This window comes from Lissotriton vulgaris, chromosome 2_1 (assembly GCF_964263255.1).
Source record: "Lissotriton vulgaris chromosome 2_1, aLisVul1.2, whole genome shotgun sequence".
NCBI classification, from domain to species: domain Eukaryota; kingdom Metazoa; phylum Chordata; class Amphibia; order Caudata; family Salamandridae; genus Lissotriton; species Lissotriton vulgaris.
In genome coordinates this window covers 1,227,511,937-1,227,535,037 of record NC_141687.1, presented here as the reverse complement: position 1 = coordinate 1,227,535,037, position 23,101 = coordinate 1,227,511,937, and the positions used below count along the sequence as shown (strand labels likewise).

General features: G+C 46.3%; 1 protein-coding gene across 2 annotated transcripts in view; it reads right to left on the bottom strand.

Moving 5' to 3' along the window:
• Positions 1-23,101, bottom strand: part of GLB1L2 (galactosidase beta 1 like 2) — a 1,156,973-nt gene that overhangs the window by 49,910 nt on the left and 1,083,962 nt on the right. For both annotated transcript variants that reach the window (XM_086956948.1, XM_086956947.1), the window contains exon 18: positions 13,882-13,998. In XM_086956948.1, coding sequence (XP_086813074.1) covers positions 13,882-13,998 — 117 coding nt within the window. The remainder of the gene's footprint in view (positions 1-13,881; positions 13,999-23,101) is intronic.

Sequence of the window (23,101 nt, the reverse complement as noted above, 5' to 3'; positions counted from 1 at the left end):
GTGTCTGCAAATTGGCACAACACAAAGTCAAAACATTTCACGGGCACAACAACAAAACGTTTACGATTAGAACAAATATAAATTGCACTACCAGATTTGTAGTCTATATAATTGTATGTAAATGTGGAAGACAATACGTGGGCAGTACCATCAGGCCACTAAAAGACAGGATTGGAGAACACATTAGAGCCTTACATCAGCAGGATGTCAGATATCCTGTAGCGACACATGCCGCCTTATGTACAGCACAGGGCATTCGCAAAGAATTCTCTTTCTTTGGAATAGAATCAATTGATCCAACCCCCCGTGGTGGCAATAGAGAATTACACTTAAGACGTACTGAAGCGATGTGGATCATGCGTCTGCACACAGTTGAACATGGTCTTAATTGCGATTCTGCAATGCAATATTTCTTGGGAGATTGAGGATGTCCTAATTAGCTTTGATGTGGGTGCACTTATAACTCGCTTAAAACTCTGAAAGGATTCAACTGTGAGAAACAATTTGCAATGATGATATTCCTACTGTTAACTTCTGTACCTGAATTCCTAACCAGAGATGTCCAGAAGTGACTACATACAAATCCGCAGAAACAATGCTAGCATTTATCAATGTGTATATTAATTCTCTTCAACAGTCAATGTGACTATGTTTACCGTAATCATGTTTTTCATAATCATGTTTGCAAATTTGGTGTGTAGATGCACCAACTGCTGGAACATACACCGGTGAAGCCGCAATGTGCTGTTCCACTGAGATACTGTATCCTCTCTCCCCTATTGTTTAGGTTCCGGATCCTTTCACCCTTTCTCCGTCAGGGACACTCTGCTTAACACTGGTACTGTCCTTCTCTGCCCCTCTAGAGCGGTATTCACACATGTGCAGCCATGTAGATATACGCAATATACCTTTCATGTGGCATTATTTTGTCCTCCCCTGCCCCTCTAGAGCGGTATTCACACATGTGCAGCCATGTAGATACATGCAATTTACCTTTCACGTGGCATTATTTTGTCGACAACGACCAGGGCCAGGTTTTGCCCTTTGGCCACAACAGCCTGCTCCCCTTATTCTTATCATTGACAGTGGAGTATCTCTTCGCGATAAATATTGCACCTCTTATGCCACAATTTGATACTATTTTTTGGTTCAGTGCAATTTTTTTACTATAATTGGATTTCATCGGTTCGTTTTATTCCGCCTAGCCATTTCCAAACCACAACGAGGTTTGGATACGGGTTTCAGCTTTACGCTAGCAGTAAGGGCGTGCCACTTACTAGCACTAAGATCAGCCAAATCTTGTGGAGCACAGACCTAGATTTTCATTTTGCACGCCGTTTGGTTTACATTTATGCCCCTCACATCCCTTGATATCGGTTCCAACCCATGGTTATGATCTGAGTCCTTTTTCAAGTAGGTGATGGCGGAAACTATATCCCGTACGTTTCCGAACTTGCCTCACTTCCAGGCTCACTCACACCTCGCCTGTCTAGTTTTTCTAGACATTGTGACTAGTTAGTCACTTCCTGGCAGACCCCATTCACTCTCACACTTCCGACGGAGCCGCCAGGACGCCAGCAATGGAGTTACACAAGTAAGTTGTAATTGCACTCTGACCTGTTCAACGATAGATCTTGGGAGACTGCAGTCACTTTATATGCCGCACTGACTCACGGGGGGCATTTGCCTATTTTTCTCGTCCCTCTTGCAGATATACTTTATAGACAGATACTTGTGTCGAATTCGACTCCGATTTTTACTGCCGCCTTTATACTTGTGAGTAATAATAATATTCACCATATCACTCTGATCAACGGGATGGTAATATTACAGGGTTACAGTTAGGTACTGATTTTCGGTTTCTTTAATTGTATTTTTCAGAAATTTGATTCGCGCTCCTGACTTGCGTGTTTACTGGCGTGATATTTGAGGGCCCTCTCTATCCAAGAGGTTCTCATATTCTACTTTTACAGTGTGACCGAGCACAGTGTGCCGGTTTGGAATTATCACCAGCATCACGGTGAGAGTTTAGTTTGCCTTTCTTGGGCAGTGTGCTTTAGTTAACCTTTCTCTACCCCCCTCCTCATTTTGGCTCCATTCTTATAGCTGCTTCATTTGTCCACAGATTACTCCATCCGATCTTTTCACAGGACAGTTAGTTCGACCTTTTCAATTTTTTTACCAGCTGCACTCAATGTCGCTAGTTCACATGACAGATGCAGATAGTGTCAGGATTTGCGTATTTGCGCCTACAGAACTACAACTCCCATAATGCTAAAATGGGTGGAGAACTGATTCTATATATTCAGGATGTCCACTAGGGGGCTTCGTAAGTGATTACTCTTTTGAACCTGTGAGTGTTGGTGTCGAGTTCTACGTTTTGGGAACTACTATCCAGGATCAAAGACTTTGGAACATTTGGAGTTTTGCCGTTATCTTTCCGCGAGCGGCTGCCGCGGAAAAAGGAAACGAGTAGCGGCGGAGAACTTGGTTTTGCGAGCAAGGACTACGGAGGGCGTTTCCTTGTTCTATCCTTACCCGTTCGCGTGCGGCTGCCGCGAGGGAAGGGGTACCGTGGTTGGAGCTTTGTTTCCAGAAACCGATTGGATCTGAGTACCTTGGGATTTGAATGGGAAAAAACCAGTTAGGGTTTGTTTCTTTCCACGAGCGATTATAGCAAGGAAGAACGGACATTGGAGGATCATCAACCAACGAACTCTGAATGGTGTTGCTATTGGTTACGAACTGGTAGGCCTCTACGGAGGAATCTTTTTGCTCGTTTCTATTTTTGTTAGTGTTCCCTAATTAGTTGGGCCCAACTAGGAATGCTCTTTCGTGTGCTACATTTTTGTTTATAAGGAACGTGTTTCGTTTGCAAGACTATCAAGAAACTTTTTTCCCTTTATTGCTTTGGAACTGAAGCTTCCCTTCCTACACATTACTTTGCTGGGTTACTGGAGAGAACTTTTATTAATTCAAGGGAAGATTAAGATGGGTATGTGTGTGGTATGATATCATCATTGTGGTATTCTGATGTGTGTTCGAACTATTGGTAATCAGTGGTTTTCTTGCAGACGGCACTGGTCTATAGAGAAGTATCTATGGTATAGAGAGGCAGAGGTCCCCTCCTGATTTATTTGGTAGGTATTGTTTCAATAGCGAGAATTGAATGAGAGTAGTTAGAACTGATGTGATAATCCTCTCTTCTTGTCATTTCAGCTGTCCCATCCGTTCCAGTCCCTTTCCTTACCTTCCCTGATTTATCCCTCGCTTGATTACCTCTACGCTCTGTGTTTTCTGTACAGTCAGAGTGTGGGAAAATCAGGAGGTGGACCCCTTTCAGCATCACCCTGATCCTGAGGCGACGAGAATCGTGACAGAATCACTTACCCAAGAAAATAAAGAACCTCCCGGTCAGGGTGTGCTGAAAGATGACTACACTTGAAGAAGTGATGCAAGCCTTAGTTATTGTACAGCAGGAGTTAGTTAATTCTCGTGCAGAAACCGCTGCTCTTAAAGAAAGATTTGATAGGCAAGCCCGAAATCCTTTTGATGCTTCGGCCGGAGTCCCACAGATACAGGTCACGGTGCCCCCACCGATACCACTGGCTAGTCCTGAGAGATATGCAGGGGACCCTCTTAAAATACAGACGTTTTTGACTCAGATCACCTTGCATTTTTCGTGTAGGCCAGCCTCTTTCCCTACCAATCACTCTAGGGTGGCGTTTGCTATATCATATTTGACGGGAGAGGCAGCAGACTGGGCAGAGCCTTTAGTGCGCAAAGATGATCCTTTGTTAACGGATTGGGCGGCCTTCCGAAGGGAATTTGAGAGGGTATTTGATAGAAGGGCTACCACCCTTAGTGCAGACGCGATTTGCTGGGTCTACGCCAAGGGAGAAAGGATTTGATAACTTATATGACGACATTCAACAGATTGGTAGGGGAAACTGCCTGGCCAGAAGAGAAAAGAATGGCACTATACTATCAGGGGTTGAATGAAGACATGAAAGACGTCCTGGCACAAATCGACCCCCAACCCACGAGCTGTTTAGGGTTGATCAATCTTACCTTGCGGTTGGACCACCGTATCTCTGAGAGGGGAGGCGAGCGTAAACGAGGTGGTCGATCAGGGAGTGGGTATGAGGTAGAGAGCGCCCCTCTAAAGAAAGATTCAGGACCTGAGGCTATGGAAATAGGAGCTGTCCGTCCTCCTTTAACCAAAGCCGAAAGAGAAAGCAGACGTGCCCAAGGTTTATGCATGTATTGCGGTAAAAAAGGGCACTATGTGCGGGACTGTATAATGAAACCCCAGAAAAGGAGTTTGTTTTTTCCTGCTAAGAAGATGGTGGCAGTGGTAGCGAAAAATACTTATGAAATACAGGAGGCAGGCAAGGGGGCTGAGAGTATGCCAACACCCCCTAAGGAGTGGAGGATACCGTCCTTGGGAGTAGTGGATAGTACGAACGCTGTGTCTCATGTAATCTTGCCCATGTATTTAGGTTCAGGACAACACAAATTCCCGTGAAAACAATGGTGGATTCAGGGGCTACGGGGAACTTTATCGACTATGGTTTGGTGAAGAAGCTAGGATTAAAGAAAGTTCCCACTCACAAACCAGAGCTGGTTTTGGCGGTGGATGGTACTCCACTGAAATCAGGCCCCATAGTAGAACACACAGAAGTGTTAGAATTGACTCTTTGCGGACAGCCATGGGATCATGTAGAATACATTGTGCTGAATATGATTGAGGCTCCACAATATGAAATTATTCTAGGGATGCCTTGGTTGTGGCATCACAATCCTTTGATGGATTGGAAGTTAAAAACCATCCAGTTCACATCAGAGCTTTGCGTGTCCGAATGTTTGCAGGAGGAAGGGGCATCTCATGCGTTATCCTTGGCACAGGTGTTTCAGGTGGCGACTGCAGCCGAGAAAGAGGTGGCGTTGCCTGTTGAATACCATCAGTACAGAGCGGTTTTCAGTAAAGTGGAGGCTGAAAAGCTTCCACCTCATCGCGACTATGATTGTCGGATAGATTTGGTGGAAGGCTCCAAGATACCAACTTGTAGGGTTTATGCGCTGTCTGATTCCGAGACGAGATATTTAAAAGAGTATCTAGAACATCTTTGCTCGCTGGGGTTCATACGACCATCACGTTCCCCAGCGGCATCGCCTCTTTTATTTATCTCAAAGGCCAAAGGTGAGCTGCGCGCTTGCATAGATTTCAGGCAGCTGAATAAGATCACGGTTAAAAACCGTTATACTCTTCCACTCATACCCGTCCTGCTAGACCAGGTGAAGGAGGCCAACATATACACCCGGTTGGACCTGCGAGGGGCTTATCACTTGGTACGGATACAGGCCGGAGATGAGTGGAAGACGGCGTTTAAGACGAGCTTCGGGTTGTTTGAGTATTTAGTGATGCCGTTCGGGCTTTGTAATGCCCCTGCGGCATTCCAATTCTTTCTCAACGACATCATGAAAGAGTACATTGACCGCTTTGTTGTCATCTATATCGATGATATCCTGATTTATTCAAAAACCCCATCTCAGCACGTTAGTCAGGTTATGTTGATCCTCCAAAGACTACAGGAACACTGCTTGTATTGTAAACTCAGCAAGTGTGAGTTCGGAGTGACTGAAGTGGAGTTTTTGGGTGTGATCTTGAATCCCCAGGGTTTTCGGATGGCAGATAGGAAAGTAAAGGCAGTGCAGGAATGGCCCATACCTAGGTGTGTGAAGGATGTGCAATGCTTCCTAGGGTTCTCCAATTACTATCGGAGATTTATTGCCCATTTCTCGCAGCTAGCCTCTCCAGTAACCCGGTTGTTGAGAAAGGGTGTTACCTTCTGCTGGACCTCGGAAGCAGGAGAAGCATTTGAACAGCTCAAAAAGGCTTTCTGTTCTGCACCTATTTTGAGACACCCACAATCTGATGTTCCATTTGTGGTGGAAGCTGATGCTTCGGACATCGCCATAGGTGCGGTTCTGTCGCAAAGAGACAAACACACCGGTCAGCTGCACCCTGTTGCCTTTTCGTCTAAAAAACTGAATCCTGCAGAGGTGAATTATACAGTGGCGGAAAAAGAACTACTGGCCGTGAAGAGGGCATTTCAGGAGTGGAGGCCTTACTTGTGGGGGGGACAGCATCCTGTTACGGTGTTCTCTGACCATCGAAACCTGCAATATATGAAGACTGCTAGGCACCTTTCGCAACGGCAAATGCATTGGATGTTGTTCTTCGTGGAGTACGATTTTACTATTACTTTTCGTCCCGGGGCAGACAACAAAAAAGCAGACTTGTTGTCCCGTCAAATGGATTCTGAAGCATCTTCAAAGGGAGAGCAGTTGTCGATTCTACCTCCCGAGAGGGCCACTACAGTCGAGCTGTTTATTGAAGCAGTACGGAAACAACGCTCCGAATCCCAATGGCAGATGTGGGCTGGGAAAGAAAAGCAACGCACTCTGAAACATGGATTGCCAATGCGGAATAACGCCTTGTTTCTTCCCACGCATGAATTGCGTTTGAGGGCCTTTAATTGGTGTCATAACGCCATGGTTGCTGGTCATCCGGGACATCAGAAGACCATCCAGGCGTTACAAAGACAGTTCTGGTGGAAGGGAATTATAAAAGACGTAAAAACTTGGATTGATCAGTGTGAGACATGTGCAAGAGCTAAGAGCGAACAAACCAGGAGTAAGGGGTTGCTGATGCCACTACCTACCCCCTCTAGGCCCTGGCAAGTGTTAAGCATGGATTTCGTGCTGGGACTACCGATGGACAAAGGTTGTGATGCCATCTTGGTAGTAGTGGATAGCTTGACCAAAATGGGACATTTCATTCCATGTCGTAATCTCCCTACAGCAGCTCAAACAGCGCAGTTGTTGTTGACCCAAGTGGTACGATTGCACGGAATCCCCAAAGTCATCATTTCGGATCGTGGGCCGCAGTTTGTCGCAAGGTTCTGGCATACATGGTGTAAGGCGCTGCAAGTGACGGATGCCTTGTCTACGAGTTTCCATCCCCAGTCCGATGGCCAAACGGAGAGGCTGAACCAAACTCTTAAAAAATACTAGAGATGCTACGCAGAAGAGGTCTAAGGACTCATGGGTATCCTTGTTGTGGCTGGCCGAATTGTCCTACAACAATGCCTGGCATAGTTCTACGGGAGAATCTCCGTTTTGTGCCAACACGGGTTATCATGCTGACACCTTGCCTGTTACTATCCCTAGCGATGTGCAAAACCATCCTACCGTTGCTGCCCGGATGAAGGCTTTGTTGAAAATCCATCGCCGAGTACATCTGCATCTGGAAAAGGCGAAAGACTCGTACAAGAAGTGGGAAGATCGGCGGCGTCAGGAGGGTCCAGTATACCAGGTAGGGGATAAGGTGGGCCTGTCGACAAAAAATATTCGTTTTCGCTACCACAGCATCTTCCACCCTCGATTCATCGGACCATATGAAATACTGCGGGTGGTGAATCCAGTGGCATACAAACTGAAGCTACCAGCCTCCTTACGGATACATCCGGTATTTCATTGCAGTTTACTGAAACCAGCCAAAACGGGACGACGTCAAGAGGTCCCTCCGGTGATGAGAGACGGCCAGCTGGAGTTTGAGGTGCGTCGTATCCTGGATTCCAAATACCAAAAAGGGAAGCTGTGGTATTTAATCTCGTGGAAGGGATACACGTCGGAGGATGACTCCTGGGAACCATGTACGGAAGTGCATGCCCCTCTTGCGGTTCGTCGGTTCCATGCCCAGAATCCGGGGAAGCCTGGGGCTAGAAGGCGCCAATAAGGAGGGCATACTGTCAGGATTTGGGTATTTGCGCCTACAGAACTACAACTCCCATAATGCTAAAATGGGTGGAGAACTGATTCTATATATTCAGGATGTCCACTAGGGGGCTTCGTAAGTGATTACTCTTTTGAACCTGTGAGTGTTGGTGTCGAGTTCTACGTTTTGGGAACTACTATCCAGGATCCAAGACTTTGGAACATTTGGAGTTTGGCCGCTATCTTTCCGCGAGCGGCTGCCGCGGAAAAAGGAAACGAGTAGCGGCGGAGAACTTGGTTTTGCGAGCAAGGACTACGGAGGGCGTTTCCTTGTTCTATCCTTACCCGTTCGCGTGCAGCTGCCGCGAGGGAAGGGGTACTGTGGTTGGAGCTTTGTTTCCAGGAACCGAATGGATCTGAGTACCTTGGGATTTGAATGGAAAAAACCAGTTAGGGTTTGTTTCTTTCCACGAGCGATTATAGCAAGGAAGAACGGACATTGGAGGATCATCAACCAACGAACTCTGAATGGTGTTGCTATCGGTTACGAACTGGTAGGCCTCTACGGAGGAATCTTTTTGCTCGTTTCTATTTTTGTTAGTGTTCCCTAATTAGTTGGGCCCAACTAGGAATGCTCTTTCGTGTGCTACATTTTTGTTTATAAGGAACGTGTTTCGTTTGCAAGACTATCAAGAAACCTTTTTCCCTTTATTGCTTTGGAACTGAAGCTTCCCTTCCTACACATTACTTTGCTGGGTTACTGGAGAGAACTTTTATTAATTCAAGGGAAGATTAAGATGGGTCTGTGTGTGGTATGATATCATCATTGCGGTATTCTGATGTGTGTTCGAACTATTGGTAATCAGTGGTTTTCTTGCAGGCGGCACTGGTCTATAGAGAAGTATCTATGGTATAGAGAGGCAGAGGTCCCCTCTTGATTTATTTGGTAGGTATTGTTTCAATAGCGAGAATTGAATGAGAGTAGTTAGAACTGATGTGATAATCCTCTCTTCTGGTCATTTCAGCTGTTCCATCCGTTCCAGTCCCTTTCCTTACCTTCCCTGATTTATCCCTCGCTTGATTACCTCTACGCTCTGTGTTTTCTGTACAGTCAGAGTGTGGGGAAATCAGGAGGTGGACCCCTTTCAGCATCACCCTGATCCTGAGGCGACGAGAATCGTGACAGATAGTGAGAATTTATTTATTTTAAGTCCTTGTTATTAACCGTCTTCGTACAGCACCACCATTATTGCTGTTGTTGTTGTTGTTGTATGACTTTATTCGATACAAGTATCATAAAAGTGTACACAGTTCATTCGTCGCTTTAAAAAAAAGACATTAAATGTTATCAAAACAAGAGTATCGCTTGGCCATACATAATATACGATGGAGTTAGAAAACAGAGCATAAAAGGCCGTTAAAAAGTTAAAAGAATTTAAAAACAATTTATATACAATAAAAACCACAACATTGAGGAACGTTGCTGGAGCTCCATAATCTACTGATTGCTCGCCCTGAGGAGCTTGAATCTAATTAACCAGGCACATCCCAAGTATTTTGCTGTCTCACAGATTACACTGGGGACGAAGGTGTCCGTTGTAAGAATACGCAGTGTCTCCCTGTAGTTTGCAGACCCCAGATTGGAACACACAGGTTTCAACCATCTTCTTCTCGCCTGCCTATATACTGAAAAGGCAAAGAGGAAATGGGGGATGGATTCAGTGGGAGAAGCACAACCGGGGCACCCGCTTACCCTCTCCCTCGCGTTTTTCCACCCCGCTGTAAAGTCGTTCAAAGGGAGTTCGCCAGACCTCAGCTTCAGGTACAATACCCTGTCTCTCAGGGATTCGATGAAATCTAAGAAGGGTTCTTTGGGGGTCGGCTTGAAGTCTAGAAACTTTGTCGTCAGAGAGCTGTGTTTCATATTTTGTGTGACTTCATTGGACACCCACTCCCAATAGGCCTTCTTGACTACTCGCTTTGGTGGCGGGGTCTGGCTATCCTAGACATCTGCCAAACCAATAGCCCCCACCAACTGTTTCAATTTGGATAACCAGGGTATTTTGTTGCCTGTGTCTAGGCGGACCAATTTGGTCAGCCCAGATTCATAGTTGCACAATTCTGGAGTCCTTTTGAGGCGTCCCCAGAATAGGAGAGGGCGCAACCTAGCTATATCCCTTATTGAATGTTTCCCAAGGTCGTGTAGGAGAGGGACCAGAGGGGTCGATGGAGGTAGCGAGACCAGGTCCCTGTAGAACTTGTTCTCCGATCTTACTAGCTCCATTAAGTTCTCAAAGCCCCACAATTCTGCCCCATATTGGGACGAAGGCAAGGCTTTCCCCTCATAGACCATGATGGCGGGGGCGACAGGTCGGCTATGAGAGAGGCGCTGGTGCCTTGCAATGGCCCCCGACAGTCGTTTATGGTTAAGTAGCATCTTTGTCAGATGGGAGTTCCATTTCATCAGGTTGTTGACCCGTACACCCAGATAGTCGAAAGCTTCAACTAATTCTAGATGGGAGTCATCCAACTTGATACTGTTTCTATAACGCTTGGATGGGGCCAGAGCCATTAGCTTGGTTTTGGTTGTATTTATACACAAGCCTCTGGACTGGCTGAACCGATCCAGCAGTTTTTTGAGTCCCATCGGGCTTTTAGAGATCAAAAGGGTATCGTCTACAAAGAGCAGCATGGGCGTTTTTTCCCCTGCCAGGGTTGGCGCATCGACAGGGTCCTCCCTCAGGTGTGCCACCACCCCGTTAACAAAGAGGGAGAACAAGGTCGGTGCCAGAACGCAACCCTGGCGTACCCCTCTCTCTAGCGCTACTCTCTCAGTCAGGTGTCCCTGTTGGCCCCACCTCACTCTAGCATAGTTCCCCCCGTGAAGGTGAACAATCTGATCCAATATCGGGGGGGGGGGGGGGGGGGGGGGGGGGTGAGGGGCGCGGGGGACGCCCATGTCAGACAGAACCTGTCAGAGCCTGGCACCACCATTATTGATCTACAGTGTTGCGTGCACCGTACCAGTTTGGAATTTTTACCGGTCTAGTGGTAAGAGCTTACACTAACTTGGACTTTGAGCCTTATACCCCCCACCCCCACCCCCTTTGTTGTCATACTTTCCCTCTATTTGGCCTCAACTGACATCAATGCCCATTCTCTATTTTTTCTTTGCCACCATACATGACTACCCTTAGCGTTGGTATTACCATACTGGTACTCCTTCTAAATTTCATCCTTGTCCTTTGAATTTTAGATTGAATTAGTTTTCCATAGTCACTTTTCGTGCCCTTCAGGCACATTCCTAAACCCTTTTAAAAATATTAATAAGCGTGATATCTTTTGGTTTAGCTATGGCGGATTTTCACCTGGTGTGTATGAGCGTCACACTTACAACATAAAGGGACCATCCCCAAACACAATATGATGGGTTTCTTTATTTAATTTGGTTTCCACGCGTGATAGGCAGATATAAAGATATCCTAGTAATCCATTATTCTGTATATTTAAATAATTCACGGCTTCCGTAAACAATTCTATCCCGTTTGTTTTTCTATACAACACAGCATTTGGCTCAGTATACGCTGCCGGCTATATGGAGCGCCATATTGGAACGGGCCGACTTCACATATTGTGGATAGCAGTCTGTTACCGCTGTCTACCACTCCCTCGTACGGTTCGCGCCATTATCGGGGCTTTAAATGTTAGCCCGTATCTGCAATGCCCACTTTCACGACTGGAGGATCCGATGTGACGTCCCCTTTTTTGGAGCAGCACCATCTTGCTGTCCATACTATCCGCTAGAATGCGAGGTAAGAATTAGCATGGATGTTTTAGGACCTTAATCGCCATTAGATATATAACTTTTCAGTATACCCTTATTATTTATCGTTTATCCATGGAGTAGAGCCCCCCTTTACATTATTATTTCTTCTTCCATTTATCTTTTCAGTTATATAACTTTCGATATCTCCAAACGTCGAGTTAGACTTACCACTATCCAGAAAGCACGGATTAAGAAACCCATTTTACGTATTCTTTTGAATACAAAAGGTACGTGTACGCTATACTCTGTATGCGGCGCATATCACTCGAAATTAACCGCATTAGCTTGCTTTTAATATAATGACCTTTATCGAGTTAAGTTGCATTGACAATCTTTCCACTTATGAGTGCCGATTATTTGTCTCTCTTCCCCTCTACAGCCACGAACCGTTTGGCCATTTGTCAATGTCTGCATCCACGGCATGAATCTATTTTTCAACATTAGAATCTTATAGGTATTTCCTTCATTTTTGCACCGATTTGCACCGATTTGTATTCCAGTAAACGTGTTACCCGAAATAAGTCTAAGTGAACATGCTATCTAGTTAGTCAAGTTGTTACCTTATCTCCATCTGTTCCGTTTTCTATCAATACAGTATCTTTGGTTATGCCGACTCAGTGACTGTCCCTCTAACCTCGGCTCTATCCTCCTTGTGGCTGTTTATGACCATCGTGTGTGGAAATTAAGACAATGTCTAGGCTATTTCAGGTATCTCAAACATTATTATGCAATGTTTAGAGACATATCTTGGCTATTTGCAAGTCAGGCTTCATCAATCATAATAGTAGCATTGCTGTGATAACCAAGTGGGTACCGAATCACGTCAGTATCTAGGTTTTTCTAGTGTCATATGGTACCTTTTTTGTTCAGTGACGGTGGGTAACATAGATACACCGTTTCCACAAGGCTAATATTCCGCCATAGATAGCTGGATACAAATGTGTATCACAATCACTGCCCCAAAATTCTTTTATTTCCCGCTAGATGACACATTCCATCTAGAGATATATAAGAAATGCACTAGATTTTCCATCTAAGTGGCACCATGTGTTCAAAGTGATTTATTTTTACCCTTATCCCCTTAATTTCCAAATGGCCCTTACGGTATTCACTGTTAATTTTATTATTCTCTGATCAGGTATCAGCCTTTATCAAGTGGCTCTGACTACTCGTATGTATGAAGATATCAACAGCTTCTAGAAAATACATCAATATAAGTGTTTGCCTATAACACAGGTAAAATTGTTGCCCTAGATTAACAGAAACCTTTTGGTACAAAATCCTCTTGCTATAAAGGTCATGTATATACAGTGCAAAATAAAGGGCAACAATTCTTATATATAGAACAATGAGATCTCTGTATCATTAAGTACTGTACAATAGGTTTGAGAATATCTGTCAATCATATGACAAGAAATGACCAAATTTAATGTTCGAACCTGGTATGTTGTGAAGATTGACGAAGTCGCTATTTATAATATGAATCTGTTGTTTATATGTTTTCATTGGTTTTAATTTTCTCAGATATTGTTAAATAATGATGTTAGTCATATGAAAATATTAAGCTTGATGTGATATATATCTTTTTTCTATATATGTTTCTCTAGATTATCAGCAGAGACTCCTGAAGAAGGCGGTTTTCTGCCGAAACGCGCGTTGAGTTGTTTTATGATTGTATTTCTAGTACTTTTTATGCCATTAACCTATGTGATTGTATTGTTTCCTACAATGTGCATGATTTATAGGATATATATTGAATTGTGACACTTGTGTTTGTTTTTAATGAATTATATTTTTACCTTATCATATAGCTTGTTTCTCTATATGATTTTTATTTATACTTATTAAATATATATTTGTATACAATTTATTTTTCGTTCTTTCTTCACACTGCTGGTTTAAATTAATTGGTCATTTACTCTGCTGATGTCCTAGGATTTTTACCCACATAAGTGTGTATAAAACTCACCTGTTCTGTTAACTTCTTCTCCTTTATGTTACTCAGGCCAGTCTGCAGATAATAAGCATGCCTCTGCCTAGATATGTTTTAGTAATCGACAAAAAAAAGTTTTCTATGTAGCATATTTTTCTAACACATTTTCTATGAATCTAAGATCTCCAGCTTAGAAAAAACACAAGCCAAAATCTTAACCAATCACCATCCCCAATCACCCGAGGATGGACAGAGTTGGAAAGGGAGGACTAGTCTATGATCCTGTAGTGAAAATGGAATCAGCTGGACCTTTTTCTTTCTATATATGTTATATTCCTACCTCATTGTTTCCTGGTTGAAGCCATGTTCCTGGTAGGAAGAGAGTAGACTGAGGGCCAATGTCCCAGTAGCGACCAAGGTTCCGTTGGTTAACAAACACAACACCCTTTCGCCACCCCTGCAAAGGTGAAAGGTGCAATTAATCCATGAAAGGAGTACTACATGAAGAGGTAAGGACAGGAAAAAGAAAAAAAACTTTATGTTTGACAAATGTCCCCAGATTCATAATTTTTAGCCGAGAGGATAAACCTCAGACCAAACATAAATAAAAAAGTTACTTAGCTGCAGTAAGCCTCTTTCTGGCGGATACTCTATCTACCTGCTGATTACTCTACTGTAGAACATTCCCATTCTGGTGGATACTCACTTCACTGGTTTTGCTGGCTGGCTTAGGACAATGGCAAAATTGACATCAGGTAACATCCCCTGAGACATATAGCGCCCAACCCGGCTGAATGACTTCAGTTTCCATCCTTTTTTCCCTCATCAAGGCGAGCTGACAGACTGACTCACATGTTAGAGTAGCACAGGCCTAAAATATAAATTGAAATCTTATTAACTTTCTCTACAATAGATACATCAAACAGGGAGGCGGGTGGGTCTGTGAGGAATCTGCAGGTGGACTGAGTATCCACCAGAAAGACTGTTACGGCAGGTAAGTAACTATTTCATCTGATGGACACTTCTACCTGTAGAATCCTCACTTGCAGAACAGATTTCAGAGCGATACCCCTGGAGGAGGGTTGATGGATGGTTAGACAAGGAAATCCTCTAACATATCTGGCAAAGTGACCATTCCTACACAAATCAGAATCCATGCAGTAGTGCTTGGAAAAGGTGTGTAGAGATGCTCATGCCGCAGCCTTGCAGATCTCTGTGAAAGGAATGCCTCTGGTGAAGGCAGAGGTGGTGGATTTGGCTCGGGTGGAACAGGCTTTGATTCCTCCTGGAGGGTCTTTCTTGGCCCAAGAGTAGCAGGTCTTAACGCTGAGAATGTTCCATCTGGAAAAAAATATTTTCTGCACAGCTTTACATTTTATGGCATCTCAGTACCCAACAAAGAAAAGGTCAGCCAGTTATGTGTCCTTGGTACAATCTAGATAGTAGGTACCCGCCTGCCTAGGATCCAATCAATGTAACCGCTCCTTCTTCTTAGTGGGATGGGTGGAGGGTAAACGGTTGGGAGGGTGAATAAATACCCAAGTGGTAGGGGGACATCACTTTTGGAGTGAAAGCAAGCCTGATTTGCAACACTAACTTTTTGGGCTAGAAAGAGATAAAGGGGACCACAGCTAAGAACTTATGACTCACTCACCCGTCTGACTGAATAGCCATCAAAACAAGATTTTAAGGGTCAACTTCTTCAGGCGGCAACTATGCAGGGGCTCAAATGGAGTCCACATAAGAAAAGTTACAACCAAATTATGTCCCACCCGGGCACAGTAAATGGAGTAGTGGAATATATATATTTGTCAATCCTTTCAAAAAAGGAATAACAATGGGGTACTTGAAAAGGGACAGCTGGTACGGCAGATGGAAGTATGCAGACAGAGCAGCTAAATACACCTTGGCAGTTCCTATTGCACAACCCCTCTGAGGAACAAAAGAGTGAATACTGCAGGAGCTGTGACAGCTTATCCTGCAAGGGACACCATGCAACAAAGTGTATCCATCTGCCAGCATAAGGAGACTTTGTGGGGGTTGGACAAGCTGACAAGGTACCATCCATCACCTCCAGTAGAAGCTGAAAGGAACTCAGTTGTCTCCACTCAATCTCCAAGCATGAAGCCTTGGAGATTGAGCTGCGGAACCATCCCCCCGACTAAAGAGAAGGTCTGGCTTGAACTGTAGACTCAGCAGGGTACATGTAGAGAAGTACAGAAGGTCTACATACCACACCCTCCATGGCCAGTCTGACGCAATCAAAATAACTTGGGCCTGGTCTTTGGGAATGTTCCTAGGAGCTCTAGGAATCAAGGGTATGGGTGGAAACACGTAGTGCATCAGAAAGTTCCACTTCAACTGAAACGTGTCCCCCAGAGCTCCCTTTAATTAATACTGGAGGGTGCAGAATTGCTACATTTGAACATTTTCTGAGGAGGCTAACAGGCCCATCTGAAAAGTCCCCAACTGGGCAAAGATGTCCTGGAATGCCTCCGATGGAAGACGCTACTCTAGATTGGCTAGATGAACAAGTTACTTATCTTCTGTAACTATATATTGTAAGAAACATTAGTAGTGATAGATTCCTTACCTTAGAATTATCCCCCGGCGTCAGACCAGATCCAGAAAGTTTTCGTCAACAGTACCCCTGCGCGTCGGAAGGTGGCGTCATGCGGCTCCGCGTCCGTCGTTGGCTTCCTGGTCACCGAGATGATGTTGTGGCAGCTACTTAGACGCCGCCCTTGCGCGCTGACATCAGTTATGTACACAACTTTCCGCGCCAGGAACGCAAAGCCATGCAAGATACTGACCTCTGGTGCCTTAAACTAGGGCCCTGAAAGGAATTACCTTAACCCTAGAAATCAGTTCGCAGACCGGGGAGGATGGGTGGGGCGGTAAGGAATCTATCACTACTAATATTTCTTACTGATATATCGTTACCGAAGGTAAGGAACTTGTTCATCTGAAAGAAACACTTAGTGATAGATTCCTTTCCTTAGAATAAATACCCCAGCAATACCAACCCCAGTCGTGGGTCTGCGAACCAAAATCACACCAGAAAGTCCTGGAGAACAGAACAGCCACAGAAGCTGTCTCTCCGGACTTGGCTTTCCAGGCAGTAGTGCTTGGTAAACGTGTGCAGCGAGGCCCAGGTAGTTGCCTGACAGATGTCAGGCAAGGGAACTCCCCGTCCCAAAGCAGTAGTGGCTGCCGCCGCCCTGGTAGAATGGGCACGTAGCCCCACTGGAGGCTCCTTTTTAGCCAAAGAATAACAAGTCTTAATGCACAGAACGACCCACCGAGAGATGGTCCGCTTGTGCATGGCCCGACCTTTCTTAGTGCCCACGTGGCCAACAAAGAGCTGGTCATCCACCTGAAACTGTTGTGTGGGGTTCAGGTAGAATGAGAGAGCATGTTTTGGTCCAGACAGTGGAGCCTCCCTTCCTCTTTTGAGGGATGCGGAGGGGGAAAGAAGGCGGGCAAAGTGATGATCTGCCAGATGTGAAAGGCAGTGACAACCTTTGGCAGAAAAGATGGACGAGTCCTTAGAACAACTTTGTTCGGATGGACAGAGAGAAAAGGAGGTTTAGAAGAGAGAGCCAGGAGCTCACTTACTCTTCTAGTAGAGGTGATGGCAACCAGGAAAGCAGCCTTTAAAGTGAGAAGACGAAGAGGACAGTTGTGAAGTGGCTCAAAGGGAGCACACATTAGATATGTTCAAACCAGGTTCAAGTCCCACTGAGGCATTATGAAAGGTACAGAGTAATACCTTTTAAGAATCTACTTACAACAGGGGACTTGAAAAGGGAAGGTTGATCTGGAAGCCTTAAAAAGGCTGTAATGGCCAAGAGATAGCCCTGCTGGGACAAAGAAAGGAGGAATAGGAGTACCTCTGAAAGAGGGGCAGAAAGGGGATCCACAGCCTTTGCTGTGCACCATGCCACAAATGTGTTCCACCTGCAGGCGTATACCGTTTTAGTGGAGGGATGCCTGGCTGTCAAGATTACATCACAGACTTCAGAAGGAAGGTTGAAAGCCGTCAACTGCCGCTGCTCAATCTCCAAGCAAGGAGGTGGAGGATGGACAGTTTCGGGTGGAGGACCGTCCCCTGTTGCTGCGACAGAAAAAGCAGTCGGATCGGGAATTCGATGGCCATGCCGAGTAGCAATCGCAGAGCCTCCTGAAATAGGGTCCACAACCCCACCCGGCCCTGTTTGTTGCAGTACCACATGGCGGTGGTGTTGTCCATGAACACCTGCACTACTCTTCCCCGGACAGAGGGAAGGAATGCCTTCATTGCAAGCCGGATCACCCGAAGCTCCAGAAGGTTGATGTGGAGCCCGGACTCCGCTGGAAACCAGAGGCCTCTGCTCTCCGCCTTTCCCATGGGCCGCCCCATCCCAGAAGGGACGCGTCCATCACAATTGTGTGTTCCGGTTGGGGATGGGAGAGGTATCTGCCACTGACCCATTCACAATTTGTGAGCCACCAGTGCGGTTGTCGTGCAGTGCCCTCCGAGATCTGGACATGATCGGACAGGTTGCCCTGATGCTGCGCCCACTGGAACTTCAGGTCCCACTACAGAGCCCGCATGTGCCATCTGGCATGATCCACTAGCAGGATGCAGGACGCCATCAGGCCCTGAAGCCGGAAGGTCATCCTGACCAAAACCCGGGAAAGAGGCTGAAAGATCGGAATCATAGCCTGAATATCCCGGACTCGCTGCTCGGGAGGATAAACCCGAAACTGTGCAGAGTCCAGAACTGCTCCAATGAAGAGGATCTTCTGAGAGGGAATCAGATGTGACTTCGGCACGTTGATTTAGAACCCCAGCAAATGCAGGAGGCCGGCCGTAGTCTGGAGGTGGGAGATGACTGTCTTGGGCGAGCCCGCCTTCAACAACCAGTCATCGAGATAGGGGAAGACTTGAACTCCTGATCTGCGCAGATGGGCTGCCACTACCACCATCACTTTCGTGAACACCGGAGAGGCGCTGGTAAGGCCGAAGGGGAGCACGGTAAACTGAAACTGCTCGTGGCCTACCGTGAACCACAGCTAACGCCGGTGGGATGGCAGGACGGAGATGTGGAAATATGCGTGCTGCAAGTCCAACACTACCATCCAGTCTCCAGGGTTGAGGCCAGACAAGACCTGAGCTAACGTAAACATCTTGAACTTCTCCTTGACGTTCCTGAGGTCAAAGATAGGACGCAGGCCCTTGTCCTTCTTGGGAACCAGACAGTAGTGGGAATAACAACCACAACCCACTTCTGGCCCAGGAATGCGCTCGATGGCCCCCTTAGCCAAGAGGGCCAAGACTTCATGTTGAAGAAGCGCAAGATGGATGGGCACGACCCCAATTCGGGCCCGCGGGGCCCAAAGGCGCACCGGCGAGGCCAGATGGCCCAAAGAGTTGGCCCATGGCAGCAACAAATTCTTGCACCTGGGCAGGCGTCACAGACGGACCCAAAAAGGGCGGGTAGACCGGCAGCGATATTGCAGGCTTCGCCAGAGCCGTGGGGTGGCACCACCCGTACCCTCAGCCGCGTCGTGCAATGGGAAGTCGAAGAGCGATGACGCTTCTTCAACATCTTCTTGGAATGCTTTTACTGGCCTGACCCCGAGGAGGAAGACTTAGATCCAGAGCTGACGGTTCCTCGACTGCCCACGGGACAGGACAGCTCTTGCAATGTCTTCATTGCCATGGCCCGGCAGTCGGGGCACGACTTGGGGTCGAGGTCGCGGCCTAGGCAGTAGAAGCACACACGGTGCGGGTCCGTCACTGACACCATGCGGTGACAGTCCTCACAGTTCTTAAAGCCGGGCATCCCTACGACACCAGGAGTCGATCGACTCAAAATAATTGAGACAAAAAGCCTCGAAAAAGCTCAATCAAAAAGTGAATGGGGGTGCCGCTCTATCCGGATCTTCGCTTGCTGGCGCGGATAAAGAGCTGACTTCAGCGTGTGAGGGCGGTGTCTAAGTAGCTGCAGCGACGTCATCTCGTCAACCACAACGCCAACGACGGATGTGGAGCCGCACGACGTCACCTTCCGACGCGCAGGGGTACTGCTGATGAAAACTGTCAGGATCCTGTCTGACGCCTGGGAATAATTCTAAGGTAAGGAATCTATCACTACGTGTTTCTTTCAGATAATGCCGACTCAAGCTGTTGGCTCTGGCATTCAGAGACCCCGCTTGATGATGGACAGTGAGCCAACCAGTAGGTGTGAATCAACTGTTCTGTTGCAAATCAGAGGCCTCTGACTCGAGATCCTCCAGTTAGGCTTCCTACCTTAAGGTGGAGGCATCAATCACTACTGTAGTCATAGTCAAAGGGGCAGTGAAGGCCATCTTGCAGCTCAGACCTGCCTTGTTCCCCCACCAAACCACTTCCGTCACATCGCTGGGGTAGATAACAATGGAGTCTGACAGTGCTCCCCCATACTGTAGATTCTGCCTGTGGAGTCATCACTTCAGGGCTCTCGTGTGTAAACATGCGTGCATAACTAAGAGAATGCAAGAAGTTAGAAGACCTAGTGATCTCAGGACTCTTAGCACTGGGATTCACACACTGTGTTGGAAGGGTGGGATTATTTCTTGGGCGTGGAGAAGGGTGATATACAGTGCCAATCCTATGAACTGGAGTTATTCAGAGGGCCACTGGTGAGATTTAGGGTCGTTGATGAAAAAGTCCAGGTGGAACAGCAGCTTTGATTAGCAAACCGCCCAGGTACGGGAAAATGGGGATACCCCACCTTTTGAGGTGGGCCGTAACCACTGCCATCGCCTTTGTTAAGACTTGAGGTGCCCATGTCAGGCCAAAGGGAAGTACAGCAAACTGGACGTGTGTAAAACCCACCACAAGTACTTCTGATGTGATTGCAGGTTAGAGATATGGAAATGTGTCTCCTGCAGGTCGAGTGACACGATCCTGTCTCCAGTCTCTAATGCCAGCAAAACTTGTCCTAGGTTTAGTACCTTGAATTTTTCTGTTTTGAGGAAGAAGTTCAGGCCCCTGAGGTCTAGGTTATGGTGAGGACTGCAGTTTGTCTAGGGGCACTAGAAGTAACATGCATAACAATCCTGACCCTTTTCCTGCTCTGGCACTAGTTCCACTGCTCCTTTTTGCAGGAGTGCTGCCATTTCTTGCTGTAGTATGACCTGGTATTCTGATGGGAAGGCAGAGAGAGGAGGTGAAAGAGCTGTAAGAAAGGGAATGATGTAACCCTTTTCTACAATTTGAAGGACCCACTGGTCCGACGTAATGGCCTTCCAAGTTGGTAGAAACAGGACACTCTCCTTCCTAGAGACTCAGAGTGAGAATAAAAAAGCAAGAAAGGACTGCTATTCTGGTGATGGAGGAGGGGTGTTGGGCGGATCTGCAGCTTTCCCTCTGGCTCTACCACAATATTGCCAAACCCGCAGGTTGGCATTCTGTTGTGGTTGATATTGTTGGCGTCGAGAAGCCAGGAAAATGACAAAATTGGGAGTAATCTCTCCATGAGATCAGTAGTTGCAGACCTAAGGTGCGAATTGTAGCCTTACAGATCTTGAACCGCTCCAGCGCCCAGTTGGCCTAATACTCAAATAACTCAGCCCATCAATAGGTAGATTCATCAGGTTAGCTCGGAAATCTATTGAAAAGTTTGATGTTCAGAGTCGGCATGTTTTCAGATACAGATGAAGGAGCCAATAGCCCGAGCCACCGAGTTCACTGTGTCCAAACCAGACTTGAAAATGTGTCTGCCGGTGTTCTGGCCATTATATATGACTTCTTGGAAAGTACCCTCATATGCTCCGGAACCTGCAGCACCACCATCTGCACCATATCCCACAGGTGTACTGTGCAAGAAAGGCAATTGTGTAAATGGATCTCAGGGCCATGCTTCCTACCAAGATCTTAGGTCACTGGAGCTGGGTGATAGCGGGATGCCACTAGTCTGTTGCCTGCCAGGGACGAAGATGGATTCACCCATGCTGCTATAAATGTATTCAGAAGAGCACCACTGGATGGGAGCAGTTGGTAAGTGGTTGGTGCTGACGGTAAAAAGTCCTCAGTGAGGAAATTTGTCATGACATCCGTGGTTGGAAGTTGTAGATCTAATACCTCTGCAGCCTTCTGCATCACTTTATAAAAAGACCTTGACCTCAAGGGGACCAGTGGGAAACTCCATAGCTAGTTCAGGAGAAGTATGCAGGTCACTGGTGGAGGACAGGCCTTGGAAGTCTTACCCTTGATCCTCATACCCAACAGTACCAGGGGATTTGAGTAAGTGACGAATAGGTCATGCAGTCTGTTCCTGTACTCCTGCTCTTCAATAAGATGCTGGGCCTCTCTATGGTATCTGCTTTGCAGGGCAACTTCAGGGACCAGAACCATAGCTAGAGGTGAAGGTGGTGACGGTGTCTGCACTGGTGGGAGTGGAACAGTCCAAGATGTCAAAGATTGCGGAGCCATGAAGCAGAGCTTTGGGTCCGAACAGTGTGGAGTCAATTTTGCCTCCGATGGGACGACACTGTATGGCGTTGGAGCAAGAAGCATAACCATCTGATATCCATATGGAGTCCAGGGGCCCAAAGGTAAGCCAGAAGGCATTGCTGCCCTAACAAGGATGGAACACATTACATTCAAAAATGCGGCTGGATCCAAGCCTGGAGCCAGAAACTATTGGAAGGCTGATGCCAACATCAGAAGTAGTGAGACGAAGGGCCTGGTGCAGAGCGATCGCAAGATATTAGAGGTCGAACATGGCCCAGTCCAGTGGAGTCACCAGAGGGGAGCCGCTCTGAGGAAGAATCTCTGGAGTCAAGCCGACTAACTCCGGTTACGAGAACGATGGTCCTGTGAGAGATGGAGAATGACGAGAATTACCTCTAGTGCTTCATGTGTTTCTTAAGAAGCAGGTAACCTGGAACCTGGACCTAGATAATCAGTAACTTCTTCAGTCCTCTCATGAACTGCCCATTAGGAGCTTTTCTTCCAGCTCTTCAAACGCCTTAGGGTGCATGCAGACAGGAAGCACATGCCTGGGGGGTCAGGCTCAGACTCCAGGCACTATGAACAGACATTCTGGGGGCCTGTAATGGACCACCTGTCCCACTAAATCCCTTCAGGGTTTATACCCCGATTTCTTCCAGGGAGCTATAGGTAAGGCACTTAATTTTTGGGATTTGAGGAAAAAACTCTTCAGACAGAGAGCAATCTCCAGAAATGGGTCAAAGGTACATAAAAAAGAGAATTTACATTGTTCCAATAGAGTGGATGCTATATGAATAAGGAGAAGTCACTTCTGGCGTCATCCAAAGCTACCCGTCTCTTAAGAATAAGTTATAGTTAGGAAAACTTTATTTATTTTTTCTAGGCAAACCCTACTTAAACTACACAAACATTGGAAAATCTACAATTAAATTTATAACTGAAATCTATCATTTTAACACCACACAAAAAGTCGAGTACCTCCATTTACAGTGTTGTCAGCTCAATTGTAACACTACATTAACTATAACTCATCACTCTACCATGCACAGTGTTGTCACAAATTATATCATTTGAG